The following is a 14,451-nucleotide window of genomic DNA, read 5'->3' as shown; positions in this document are numbered from 1 at the left end:
CATTCTTAACTCCTGGGCCCTACAAAACTAGGCAGGAGGTTGGACCACAGACTGCCGTCCTGACAAAGGGTACGTGATGGTCATCTCCCCAAGAGTGGGAGCCCCAGGAAAAGGTCATCCCAGGAGGAATGACGTGGAGCAACGTTCTGGACATAATGAATTTGAGTAATCTATAGGGCAACCATGTGGAAATTCTTACAGAAAGCAGGAATATAAGAATATATAGGTCTGTAGAGGCAGTAACTTTTGAGAAGAGTTAGGGGAGTTGAAAGTTTCAGGGGACAGTCTGAAAAAGTTGCTGTGCAGAATGAGAGAACCAACTGGAAAACAGAATGACCCAGGCAGTACTGAGGATCTGGCTGAAGTAGAAGCTAATAAATGAAACATAAACTTTCCTATTCCATTTGAGAGGTTTGGGGTGGGGAAGGCTTCTTTTCTCCTGCTTCTGCTGCTAAGTCGCTTCAGTCGTGTCCGACTCTATGAGACCCCATAGACAGCAGCCCACCAGGCTCCCCTGTCCCTGGGATTCTCCAGGCAAGAACACTGGAGTGGGTTGCCATTGCCTTCTCCGCTCCTGCTTCTAGTAGAATGTAAAACTTCCTGAGGGCAGGACCTTTTGCTAATTTTAATCACTTCTATATCTCTAGCACCTGGAACAATGCAGGGCACAGCACAGGCTTTCAATAAATATTTGAACGAATAAACAAACTTATAGAGGTATAACTTCTGTGGCAAAACCAAGATTAGGCTCTAATATTCTTATCTCTTCAAAAATATATAATACATATAATCCTGGTGTAAAGTATTAAAACATCTACTCTGACATTTCTACCCTATGCCAATTCTGATTTAATAAATATTATGAAAATTCTTCAAATATCAGACTTGTGGGAAAGAGTCATTGGCTTTGATTTTTAAATCTGCACATTTTCATGGAGGAAAGTAGAAGGAAACTCATATTATCCATAATCTCTGATTGTTTGTTTTTACTCTTATTCTTCTCCTAAGCAAGTGGGGGATGCAGCTATCCACACATAAGCTACATCTCCAGCTCTCAGCCCCTCATAAAAAACAGGTTCATGAATCCTCTGGCAACCCTGACACATCCCCTTAGGCCACTAATAAGCAATACACACCTACCAAGCTCAAACCGAAGTCCTGTTCTCTCCTCTTGCCACTCCTGTCTCTCCCTCAATCCCCACATTCTAATCCAACAGCAAGTGCTGTTTCTAAATCATACCTAAACCTCTCTACACAATTACCACCCTTGCCCAAGCCACAGCACCTCCTCGATCTACGGCAAAAGCCTAACTGGCTGCTTGCAGCTGGAGCCACACACAATTCATGCTCCACAGAATCAAAGCTCCCAAGGCTGTCTATCACCCTTAGCATAAATTCAAACCGCTCACAGGGGTATAAACAGGCTCTCCACAACCTGGCCTCTGTGCTCCCTCACCCACTGTGCTCCAGTCACCTTAGGAAATCCACTAGCTATCTTTCTGTCTGGAACTGCCTTCCCCAGTCATTGTGGGGCAGGTTCCTTCCTGTCATTCAGATGGCCCTCCAACAGCCTCATCTCAGAGAGGCCTTTCTGACCAAACAGCACAGAAATGATCTCATCATTCTTCACCACTCAGCCTCTTTTAATTATCTACTGGTTATTTGCTAACTGATTTTATTTTCTGTCTCTTCCTGCAAGACTAAAGATTCTTATGAATAATAACCACATTTGTATGGATCTCGGGGTTCCAGTGGTGAATAATGGCTGGCATAGAATGGACACTCACTATTTAATGAATTAATATAACAGTGGAGACTATGGAGCCAACATTGCCCAGGCTCCTGGCCCCACCTTGGTGAGCTGTGCACTTGGGGAGGGGCACTCATTCATGCCTAGCTCTCTCTTCATTTATAAAATACGGGTAATAACAGTGCCTACCTGAGAGGCTGTTACAGGATTAAATAAATTAACATGTATAAAAAACAGAACAGTACCCTGTATGAAGAAAAACATACATAAAAATACTAGATATTACAGTATTAAAATATCTAACATATATATATATATATAAAACCCACCATTTTTTAACCTTACATTTACTTCTACGTTTATGCAGTTGTATTTATTTCCATTTCATGAACAATCTCCTCTTGACACATAACATTCACCACAGTATATTCTATAATTCAACTTATAATTTTATTATTAGAGTTCTACTTGCTTTGAATGTTGTCCATGTTCTGCATACTGCTACTCTACACCTCTGATTATTTCCTCAGGAGAGACTCCTGCCGTGCAAATTACTGGATCAGAGGGATGATCCTACCTGACAACTCTCAAACCAGAAAGTGTACCTGCATTCCCACACCACTGCAGGGATGGAAGAAGCTCTACCCTGCCAGCCTCACTCATGTGACTGTTTTTTTAAAAAGTGCTTTAACAGCAGAAAAAATTATCACCTGTTGTTTTAACTCATTCTTGTGAAGAATGACTATTTCAAACTGTTTACTATGAATTATTGTCAGATGTCTTTTACCTATTTTTTTCTGTTTGGTGTATTTCCTATTTACTTTCTAATGTATCTTTAAACATTATAGAGAGCAAACTTTTGTCTTATGCTTTTTAAGGAGAATGAAGCTTAAACAGGTTAAATAACTTGCAATGGTTAGAAAGTGGTGAAACTAGAATTTGAAGTGGAAGCACTTAAACTTATTTTTCTATACAACATCTAGAATGAATCTACTTCAAAACATTCTTTGTCCACATTCTCTCAAACTAGACAAGAATATTAGCTCTTCATTCTTATACGTTGAGTCCATTTTGCATTTCTTTCGGTTTGTTTTTCAAGTAAAATTTTTAGATTTTTAAATTTTGAAACAATTTCAGGTTTACAGAAAAGTTACAACATAATAAAGAGTTCCCATATATTTCTCATGTAGCTTTAGCTTCCTTTAAATGTTATGATCTCACACTGCTGTGGTACATTTGTCAAAACTAAGAAACAACACTGATACATTACTACTAACTCACTCCAGACTTTATTTGGATTCCATCAGTTTTTTCCTTTATTTGAATTCTACCAGTGTTTCCTTTAATGTTCTTTTTTCTGTTCTAGGGGATCTGTCCAGGACACTACAGTACATTTTAGTCTCCTGAGAAACTGGGAGTGCCTCTCAGTCTTCTTTTTGATGATCTTGGCAGTTTTGAGGAGTAATGGTCAGGTATTTAATAGGATGTCCCTCCATTTGGGTTTATCTGAAGTTTTTCTCATGATTAGGCTGGGGTTATAGGTTTTGGAAGAAAGACCACAGGGGTGACATGCCCTTCTCGTTACACCTTATGTGGGGGGTACAGCACTAGTGATGTTAACCTTTTACTTAGTTTAAGGTGGTGCCTGCCAGGTTTCTCTGTTGAAAAGTTAAGAAGAAAAAGTTTTCTTTTTCCTTACTTCTTTGGAAGTGAGTCACCTAGCTCCACCTTGTGGAAAAGGGAGTACCTACAAGAGTTCTTTAAAATTCTGTGGGAAGATCTGTCCCTCCCCCCGCCCCATCTAATTTAATCAACCTATCAATCTGTCATTTATTATTATTATTTATCTCCTTATTCCCTCACAAAGTTATTCATATCAGTATGGACTCATGATATTTATTTTATGCTGGTGTTATAATCCAGTACTAGTTTGTTGCTCAAATTGTTCCAGCTTTGCCACTGGGAGCTCTTTCAGGGTCTTACATCCCTCTGACATATACCATCATCTTTTTTTTCCTAGAGCTACAAGATGTTCTGGGCTCCTCTATTACCCATCTCAGCACTGAGATCTGGGAGCTGGGCATGCTTATTACTCTAAGGATGTCACTGCTTCTGGGTATCTTGGGACAGAGTTGGGTAATACGCATATTATACCATGTATATACCTTTTGACTTTTTTATCCTAAATTGCATTTAACTTTTTTTATTATGTGTTTCATCAACTATTTAAAGAAACTAATTAAAGAAGTTTTACTGGGTTCTTGTTGTTGACCACTCTTAGGTCTTCCTCCTTCAATATGCTCATTTTTCATTCTGCTAAATTAGAAAAGGCCTCTGAAAAATAGTTAAACTGAGTTCTTCAGTGTTCAAAAATGTCTATTTTGCTTTCAAATAGGTCAAATATGGATTCTATAATTGAAGTTATTTTTCTTTAGAATATTCAAGGGACTGCTTTAGTATTTTCTAGTATCAATATTATCACAAAGGCTGCAAGTGCCAACCTGATTATTATTCCTTTGTAGATAAGCTAGATTCTGCTACTTTGAGCATCTCTGGAAACTATTAGGATTGTCCCTTCTGTTCTCAAATGCCAGAAGATTTCTCTTTCCCTAGTTCTTTGATGTTTTCTTCTATTTCCTCCTCGCTCTGTTCTCTCTTTTCTCTCCCTTTCAGAACTCCAATTATTTAACAGTCTTAGAGCTTCTGAATTGATTTCCCATATCTTGATTTTTCTCTCACATTGCCTCTTGATCCCAGTTGGCCTGTCTGCTAGTTTACAAATCTATTTCAACTGTGATCATTCTGCTATTCAGCCCATTTATTGAGTTCTATATTTTTGCAATTTCCAAGTTCTATTTTTAGTAACAAATCCTAATAATTTTATGAAATTAACATTTTCTTTAATTTCTTTAAAGATATATTTAAGTTAAAGTTGTTTTCTATTTCTATTTATAATCTCATGTATCAATTTTTCTATTTATTAAAATTTGGTCTTCTTTCACAGTGTTAGTTTCCCTCAACTGTTTGGCTAGCTGTGGTTAGCTGCTTATCATTTTTGTTTCAAAAATCATTGTTCAAAAACCATGGTTGTTAGCTATCATTACAAAGGTCTATCTCCAATAACAGTGAAGAAGGGGCTAAACGTGGTCTTGGACAGAATGTGCCAGTAGCAGTTCACCTTTGGAGTCTGCGGCTCCCCATCCACCCTATAATCAGTAATCCTAGGGCTCTATCCTGCCTCTCTAGCTCCAGGGACCAAACATACTGCCTCAGCCTGAGATGCCTGTGATGCCTGCTGCTCAGCACACCTCCCAGAGAAGCACACAGACTCCACCACTCCTGTCTTCTATGAGCTCGGAGGATGCAAGGCAGCCTCATTGTCACTGTTCTCCTAAATATGTTCCAGACTGCCCTCTCCTCCGGTAACCAATCCTATGACAACTACTGTCATCTTATAGAAATTTCTCAAAATTTAGATCTCCCAATGGCACTTCTCTCATTCTCCAATACTAATATGGCTTTTCATTTTTAATAATTTACTTCTACAAAGGATTTAGAATGTCAGATAAGGCAGATGTGGTGCCCAGTTTGTCATTTTGACCCCATTTGTATCCATATTCCTAATACTGGCCTACAGATAAAGTAGACATCTGTGTATATGTATGCTATGTATACATGTTTTACCAGGGCTTGGCATGAAGATGGGCTTTCCTGGTGGCTCAGACAGTAAAGAATCTGCCTGCAATGCAGGAGACCTGGATTTGATCCCCAGGTCAGGAAGATCCCCTGGAGGAGGAAATGGCAACCTGCTCCAGTAATTTTGCCTGGAGAATCCCCATGGACAGAGGAACCTGGTAGGCAGATGATATGGTACTAATATTATCTGTTCTTTGAAAGTTTTGAAAAACTCAACAGTAAAATATATATATATATATATATATATATATATATATATATATGAAGGTTAACTATTTGATAACTGTTCTTATATTTTTAGTTGCTCTTAATCTCTTAAGAGCTTCCACCTCTTTTATTTATAGAATACTAAGATGAGCTTTTATAAAATACTAACATGAATTTAGTTCATGTTAGTATTTTATAAACTTTCAAATTTTTCCTTTTAGTTTTTTGGTTGTGCTGCATCTTCATTGCTGTGTGTGGCCTTTCTCTACTGCGGTCAGTGAGGGCTACTGTCCGTTGCACTGCACTGGCTTCTCTTGCTGACGAGCACAGATTCCAGCAGCCGCAGTACACAGGCTCCATAACTGTGGTGTGTGCCTTAGCTGCTCTGAGGCATGAAGAATCTTCCCGGACCAGGGATCGAACCGTGTTCTCTGACTCTGCAGGCAGATTCTCATCCACCGTACCACCAGGGAATTCCTATTTAGAATTTTTAAAAACTTACTATATGAGGTTGATTTCTTGTAACGTTTTCTTATTCTAATTTCCTATGTTGTGTTTTCTTTTATACCCTGAATTCACCTAACTTTATGATTATTTTTTTCCTGCACAAAAAGAATAAGCTCCTATGTGTGGCAACCTATTATTTTTGGTTCATTAATTTCTGCTTTTATCTTTACTTCTTTTCTGGAGTTAGTTTTCATTTTTTAAACATGTTAAATTATCTTCTTAGTTTATTTGTTTCCTTTTTGTTCTTAATGTTATAAATAACAATAAAAAATTAGGCTAAACGCAATGTACTATGGACCGGATCCTGGAACAGAAAGAGGACTGTAGTAGAAAACCTGGTGAAATCCTAACAAAATCTACAGTGGAATTAGAAGTAACTTACCAATGTTAATTTCTTAATTTTGACAAATGAACCATGGTTATGCAAAATGCTAACATGAGGGGAAACTGGGTGAAGTACAAGAACTTTCTGTACTGTTTTTCCAACTTTTCTGTAAATCTGAATTATTCCATAGAAGTTTAACCTTTTTTTTTCAACACTTGTGTAACTTTGTCAATAACTGTTAAATTCTGATATATGGAATTCCTATTCTAAAACTTTCTAAGTAATTTCTCATAGTATACTATTCCTTCTTATTTAGTAGTTTTAATTTCCAGTAAGGTTTTAAAATTAAATTTTTAGTATCACTAAAAGTAATTTGGTAGAAATGACCAGAAAATTTTCACAATCTAGAATATGAATTTTTCTCTGTAGCCTAAACTTTTCTCTCCCATCCCCAACATCTCTGCCAGAATGACACAACTCTGAAATAATAAATACGAAAGCATGTTATGGAGGAGGGTACACTATGAAAATGTATTTATAGTAACTATAGTTTTCAACTGAAACTTTTTCTACTAGTGAAACAAACATTAAGGAACCATCAAAGATCTTTGAGGCTTTTTCATAACTGACAGTAAGAGTCTTACCAGCTGCTGTTCCACAGGTGGGGGCACATCCAGGTTGGCATAAACGATGGCAGGGTTGTAAAGACTGAACACCACAGGGTAAAACACCTTCTTACCTATAAATGAAAATATACATTTACACCACAAAAAGAATAAAATAAAGCACTGATCTTTACTGCAATATCTACTGCAATTTTGTTAAAGTTTTTATTACATATGATGATTTTGTTTTATTAATATTGCATTCTATCAACATTCAGGTTACTAAAACCTTGTGTTGATGATCATGATAATGATTTTACAATGTATCAGTAGTTCAGGCTATGAAACTATAACCCTGCAAAAGAACAGAGAAAAAAAGACTAAAAGATGCTTTATTCCCTTTTGATATATTTATTCCCTTTCACTCTGAGGAGATGCTCAAAAGTATTCTCTTACTGTTCATGAGGTGAGTCATTTATTAATCATTATTTCATTGAATTAGCAGTAACAGATATAGGTTAACCAATCACCAAGAAACTCCGAAACATCTATTAAATCCATCCTTCAAAATGAATTGTGAAACAGTGAATCCAGAGGATATTGTACAATGGATATACAGAGAATAAGTAAACTATAGAACTGCAGACAGATCTGAACAAGATTTGGAAAACCTGGGAAGACTAGTTTTAAGTACCCGATGGCCCCTCAAAAGGCCTTGTTATTAGCTTTCAAATAGTTAGCACTGAAGAGACCACTAAGGCTAACTAGCTAGCCCACCTCCCTCCCCTCAACAGAGAACACCTTGCTGAGATTGGCTTCAATCAGACATGGTAATATAAAGTGCTCAGAAACTGCAAAGGACCCTGTAAATAATGTGACAGTCTTTTTAATACAAGATCCCCAGCAGACTTCATTCATCTTGATTAAAACCCACATAGGGAAGGGGAGCTCAATTTCCCCAAGACAAATTGTTCTTTTACATTAAAGAAACAATTTAAAATGAATATAAAATACTTCAGATAAAATATTTATTTTACATTAAGAAAATACATCTTCAACTACCGCATTCTGGCCTTCATGCTATCTGCTACAAAAAAAGTAAATCTAACCCTCATTTATCCCCCTGAGTCTCGAAGAGTTCCTGACAACCATCCCTAACCAAAATGATTCACAAGAAGATAACCTGCATGATCTGAGTAGTTCTATAAAAAACATACACTATGAAAAATTTTAATATAGAAAAACCTCCTTATCACATTACAGTAATATCTGATATATAAAAGTCATTTGCTCTTATCATTTTTGAAATATGTACAAATAAAACAAAGTATAGTAGTCATCCCCAAATGCACAGTAGTTGCCCAAGCACCATCTATCTGTACCTAGACCTCTCCGTGACTGCACGCCTACACGCATGTTGGCACCACCTGCCTGAGGAAGAGTGCTTCTGACTCACACACATCACACTGCTTGGCTTTTTCTGATGAGTTCTACTTCCTCCTTAATCAATTTCAAGATTTTTTATTTCTTTGCATTTGTTTATTTGGATTCAAATGTATACACTGGAATCTGGCCATAAAATAATAAGTGTATGAACTTCAGAGGGGCAAATTTTTACTTTCCTACTTAATATTCCAATTAAATCATGCCAAATATAACTTTAAAAAACTTAACTTGATTCAAAATATGGAATGTGCTGACACTTGAATGTTCTAAAATTTTACACTCAATTCACCTGCCAACATTTTACGCACCTGGCTCAGCATTTAATCGGCAGCTGTTAAGGAATTCGGCTGAGAAATATATATCGACATCACAGAAAAACATCAAGACTTCTCCCTTGTCCCAGGCTCGGGCACCCACATTTAGTCCTCGTCCACGATTAAATTCTTCATTCAGTGAGACCAAGGTGTAATTGTGAAAATTAGACTCACTATGAGGAAAACACATACAACAAATGGTAAGTCCCACTTGAAGCTGCCTCTGTTAACACAAGTTACAAAAAATACTTTACACTTCAGGTATTTATTATGTTGGGTCTATACTGATATAGGGAAATCATCAGCTTTAAATGTCTCTATCATCAGGGATACAACTAAATGCCCACATCTGAGGCAACATGCTAGTGACGTGAGGTTAGTATGTGTTGAGAGGCCACTACCTTTCATGATCTTAAAAACCTATTGGCGAGGTTAAGAAATATACACAGGGGAAAACAATCATAGTGTCTGGTGATAAATAATGCAATCCACATGAATGATACATACAAAGAATATTCTTTTCTCGAGTTTCTTAGATCTTTGCTCTAATGTGCCCTCATGAGAGGGATCCCCTTCACACCACATGTGAAGTAGTCCTGACCTCCCTTTGCTTCAATCTTCATCCCTCTGTCCAGCGTTGTTTCCCTCAGTATCACTGGACATGTCTGTTCCAGTGTCTCCCACTAGACTGTAAGCTCCATGAGAGCAGGGATTTTGTTTTGTTCATTACTATGGACACAGTGCTCCTCACAGGGTATGAGTTCAGTAAGTATTTTCTGATTGAATGAATGAAGTGCAGTTCAAGAAAAAAAGACTGCTTGTGTCTGTAGTAGTTAGAAAAGATGTTAGAAGCAGAATTTAAGTTATGCCTTGGTTAAAATACTGAATTCAGTGGGGAATGTAAAGGTCATTCCAATTAATTATTCTCAAAGGCAAGGAGGTAAGAAAGTACAAAGCTTTTTAAAGAACAGTAATCAGACAAATCAGACTGGAACACAGGGATAAAAATGGCAACAATGAGAGAAGACCAGAAAAGGGTCAGATTGAGGAGGAGAGGTTAAAGAATTTGGTTAGTGCTCTGACGTCAAGGAGGAGTCAGGGTTTTTCCACAAGGGCAGTGGTTTCCACAGCCAAGGGACTGCACCCACTGCATCAGATCTGCCTGGGAACGTGTTAGAAACACAAATTCTCAGGCCCCACCCCAGACCCCTGAATCGGATATCAGGGGAGGAGCCAAGCACCTGTGACTCTCTCGCGACAAGTCACTCTCGACAAGTGACTGATGTTGGAGAACTACTGCACTAGGGGATAGCTGGATCAAAAAAGAACATTTTAAAAAGATTACTCTTACAACACGATAGAATGGGGACTGGAGAGATGGATGCCAAGGCTTAAACAAGGCATGGAGTGGACTCTGAGTGCCCCTGCCCTTCCACCCGACATGCTGCAAATCTCTCTCTTCTTTTGAGGAAACTGTCAATCACCATCTCTCACTTCCAGATCAAGTGGAGGAACTAATCATAGAATATACAAACCACAGTGACTTCCTAGGGGCAGGGAGCCAGACTCAAGCTCGGCTAATCAAAATATCCCCACCCCACCTGGCCATAGTAACTGGCTCAAGACTGGGCAAAAGTCCTTCCCTGGGATTTTCTCAACTGGACCTGGGAGAAAGCTCTTTCCTCTCTGACAGCAAAGCTGAGAAGATGTGAGCCCAGAGCCGCCAACAGCCATATACCTCACATGTGGAAGGAGCCAATCTGCAACAGGAGAATGAAGTCAACATGCAGAGAAAAACAGACAAGAAGACAAGAGAATTCTGATGGTATTCAAATCTCTGACCCCAGTCACTGAGACACCAAAGCTGTTTTGGTATTCTTCATTAAATTTGGTTTTAATAATCCCTTTAATCTGGGGAGTTATCCAAGATTCTTCAATAACGCTCTCATTTTCCTCAAGTAAATTCAAAATAAGTTAATAAGTTTCCATCATTTGCCACAGAGGAGTCTTGATTAATGCAACTTCTGTGATACTAACATCAGTCACTGGCACTTAGTAGGTGATCTGCAAATGGTAAGGAAGGAAAGGAACCTGGGTTAAGGTGGTGGCAGCAGCAAGGAAAGGGCAGAGCAGAGGTCCTGGGCAGTGCGCAGAAACTGACTAATTACAGGGAAAGAATGAGTGAAAGATGCTGCTCTCAGACATCAAGCCCGGGGATTATGAGAATGAGCTTAGTGTGAACTGAAAGAGGGCCATCAGGAGGAGGAGCTAGCGAAGGGGAAGGAGAAGACAGTGTTTTTCATACCCCAATGCTGTGAGTCCCTTTGGGACCGGGAGCGCACTCCCTCCTCTGTGCCCAGTCCTATCCCAACCACCCCAGTCAGACTCCCAAGCAGTGTACCTGGAACATAGTCGGTGGGACTCAATGAATGTTAGTTGAACGACTCGAGAAGAAAGGCCGGCCAAAGCTGGACTCTTAGGGAGTGGCCACAACTAGCAGAAAGGTAAAGAAGCAAGTAAAGGATACAGAGTTGATGTGGTCAGAAAAGACAATCAACCTAGTATATTACATTATAACAAATCTACATTTACAAAATATATACATTTTACAAACATCAGAGGAGAGTTTCAAGAAGAAAATACTGGTTAGGTATCAAGTGTAAGAAAGCAGTCAAAGAGGATGACAGAGAAAAGGCTGTAATTGGCAGTTAGGTCCTAACTCTGGGCCCATAACTTAGAGATGAAAAGGAAGAGAAGCTACAGAATTAATAATGGAGTATTAAGGAATGACTAATTCATTCGTTCAAACCTCTGAGCACCTACTATGTGCCAGGTACTACATGAGTTGCTTGGTTAGAGAACTACTGTTCTGTGAGGTTTAGTTGTGAAAGGACAGAAACCTAATGGTAGTTACTGGGTACTGCACAGTTGGGTGGGGGTCTCTGAAGGATAGGGGAGACCTAAGCATCATTTGCAGGGAGAGAAAGAACTTAGGAAAATGGAAGGAAAGAAAGGTGGCAAGTAAGAGACAAGCTTAGGAGATGATATAAAAGTGAAAGGATTAGACTTAGAAAAAAGTTAAGAGTTCAAAAGAAGGAAATGAAGAGTGAATGGAGGCAAATACAAAGGTGAGTGGGCCACAGAGTAACAGCACCCTAATCATGCCACGCTGAGGTTAAGGAAGACGAGTCATTAGAGTTGCATGAATAAACTCAGGGGTGAAACGAGGAACTTACTACCACCACCACTCACATCTCAGCCAACTTTCAACAGCAACTATTCAAAATTATTAATTCATTAAGTATCTGAAATTCTCATTCTTCTGCTATTATACATACAAGACTTCAATGTGGACATGGCTCACCAACCTTGCGACAGATTCTAGGATAGACTTGACTTTAGAAAGTCCTTCTTTACCAAAATACACCACTGTGAGATGAATTCTCTTGTCCTGATGAATACATACATCCCTGACAGGGTTGAAAAATAAAGTTCATTCAGGAAAATATAGAAGGCACTGCTCATTCAGAAGGCAATCATACGAAGCTTTACAAGAAAACAAAGCATTACTCATTTAGAATGAAATCACATGAAACTAAGGAAATATAAAACTGGCAATACTGCTGAATTATTAAAGGCATCACAGCAAATGTGTAACAGCATATATGTCAAAATGAATGCAACACCTGGAGAGCCAATGTAAGCAGCCCAAGAAGCTGCCATATTTTGAAACATTTTGGGAACTTTTGCTTTGGTATTGCCTTCAGAAGCAAACTATAAGCTATTCAAAGAATAAAGTTCAATCAGTTCAAAATCAAATAAATAACTCAAGTTTTAGTTCAAAACTTATTTTGTCCTCAGACTACCTAATTAGAGAAATTATATCTATCATCAAGGAATAAATATAGGTCATGATTGAGATTATTAACTGTGGAGAAAAATGTAGCATCTGAAGGTAATTCCCAAAGGCAATTAAAAATGCTTTAGGAAATCAGTTCTCAAGCAGGCAATTTCAAAAAGGCAACTCATTTGGAAGCATGATTTCTAGATGTTCTGTAACAGAATTGTGTTAACTAGTTTTTATATGCAACAACTCCAATAAGAACAAAAACTGGGATTACAAAGAATTAAGACTACCATATTAAAGTATTAAAAACATGACAATTATTTAATTAAAAAAACCAAAAGTTTTCTCAAATCAAAAGTCTAATATGTAGTTGTTAATTTTTAACACTTTAGCGTGTAAAAATATCCAAATTTAATAATTAAAAAATGTTTTTAAAACCGTTAACAATCTTTGCTTCCCAAGATAGAATAACATTCTCCCATTTTTACTTGAATATTTGTCTTTTCTTCCAATTTTGAAATTCAAATTGTTCTCAGAGGAGTTTTCTGGGGAGATAGTAATGTTCCATATCTTAATTGGAAAGGCAGTTACAAGAATGTATAAATTTGTCAGAAGTCATGAAACCTGTATGCTTGGAATAGGTCAATTTTATTGTATGTAAGTTACGCCTCAATAAAGTTATTTTTGAAAATTCAACTTGTCCTAAAATGAATTCAAACACAATTATAAAGGTAATCAAATTTAGTTTCTAATAGTTGTCACCCTCAATTTACTTCACAGTTCAAATTGTCAACAGCATAATACATGTGTCAATAACACAATACATGCCTTAAGAATAAAAGAAATATTAAAAACATAAAAGTTTCCCAAAGCCTATAAAATTATTCTGCAATTCTAAGTAACCCTACTCAGTGAAGGTAAACTAAATAAAATGGCAAGAAATGTTTTTTTTTTTAGGAGCACTTAGCCAAATCACTAAGCTCTGGGAATTACCTGAAGTTCTGCATAAACTGTGCAAATGCCTCAGTTCTTCCAGCAAGTGGCACGATGATATTAATAACTGATCTAGTAATGTCAATCATCTCACTCTTCACTTTCATGAGAGGTCCAAAAGGGCGGAAGAGAGTCACGTGTCTGTATTCCATAAGGTCTGCTTTCTTAAAAAAGAGTTCATACTGGGTGCCCTTATCTTTCTCAGTGCGATAATAACCTAAAGGAAAGAATTAGGAACAAAGATATCTCCATATTAAAGTTCACAAATTCAGTACAACTACTGACTTTACTCAATGATCAAAAGTATGAAATCCGACTCATACAGCTTTTATACATTTGTGAAAATTTTATCCCCATGATACAGTCAGTAAAAACTACTACTTTAAAAGAAGGTTAAAAAAATATTCTGCTCTATTATTCAATCCATAAAATTTATTCCAAATGGTGATGATTCCTTTTTACATGACTTTTTAAAAAATAGCAGAATCTATCAACACAGAAACCAAATGATGAAAATAAAGAAATTACTTCTAGCAATATTAAGTTCTAGACCTGAAAGTCAAACTTCTGTTGCTTGGTTCAGCTTAACAAAAAATGAATTGAGTTTATCTGTGTCAGGTACTAATGGTATAAAGAGGGCTTCATGGTCCCAGTTCCGTCTAGCAATGGAGAAAGAAAAAGGAAATAATAATATAGTGATATACACATGCAAACACACAGACTCTAGATAGAACGAAGTCAGACAAAGAAAAATTAGTATA

The 14,451-nt window shown here is 37.5% G+C and overlaps 1 protein-coding gene across 5 annotated transcripts in view; it reads right to left on the bottom strand.

Annotated features, from left to right (window-relative positions):
- Positions 1 to 14,451, bottom strand: part of CSGALNACT2 (chondroitin sulfate N-acetylgalactosaminyltransferase 2) — a 60,868-nt gene that overhangs the window by 12,997 nt on the left and 33,420 nt on the right. For 2 of the 5 annotated variants that reach the window (XM_027530309.1, XM_027530310.1), the window contains exons 3-6: positions 13,691 to 13,907; positions 12,219 to 12,320; positions 8,845 to 9,023; positions 7,130 to 7,224 (exon numbers count right to left, since the gene is read on the bottom strand). In XM_027530309.1, the coding sequence (XP_027386110.1) occupies positions 7,130 to 7,224; positions 8,845 to 9,023; positions 12,219 to 12,320; positions 13,691 to 13,907 (593 nt within the window). Of the gene's footprint in view, positions 1 to 7,129; positions 7,225 to 8,844; positions 9,024 to 10,514; positions 10,611 to 11,251; positions 11,344 to 12,218; positions 12,321 to 13,690; positions 13,908 to 14,451 lie in introns of those variants that run through there. The other 3 variants (XR_003509162.1, XM_027530311.1, XM_027530312.1) reach the window with 3 other exon arrangements.

This window comes from Bos indicus x Bos taurus, chromosome 28, assembly GCF_003369695.1.
Source record: "Bos indicus x Bos taurus breed Angus x Brahman F1 hybrid chromosome 28, Bos_hybrid_MaternalHap_v2.0, whole genome shotgun sequence".
NCBI classification, from domain to species: domain Eukaryota; kingdom Metazoa; phylum Chordata; class Mammalia; order Artiodactyla; family Bovidae; genus Bos; species Bos indicus x Bos taurus.
The sequence above is the reverse complement of the archived record's forward strand: the minus strand, read 5'-3'. Positions and strand labels throughout refer to the sequence as shown.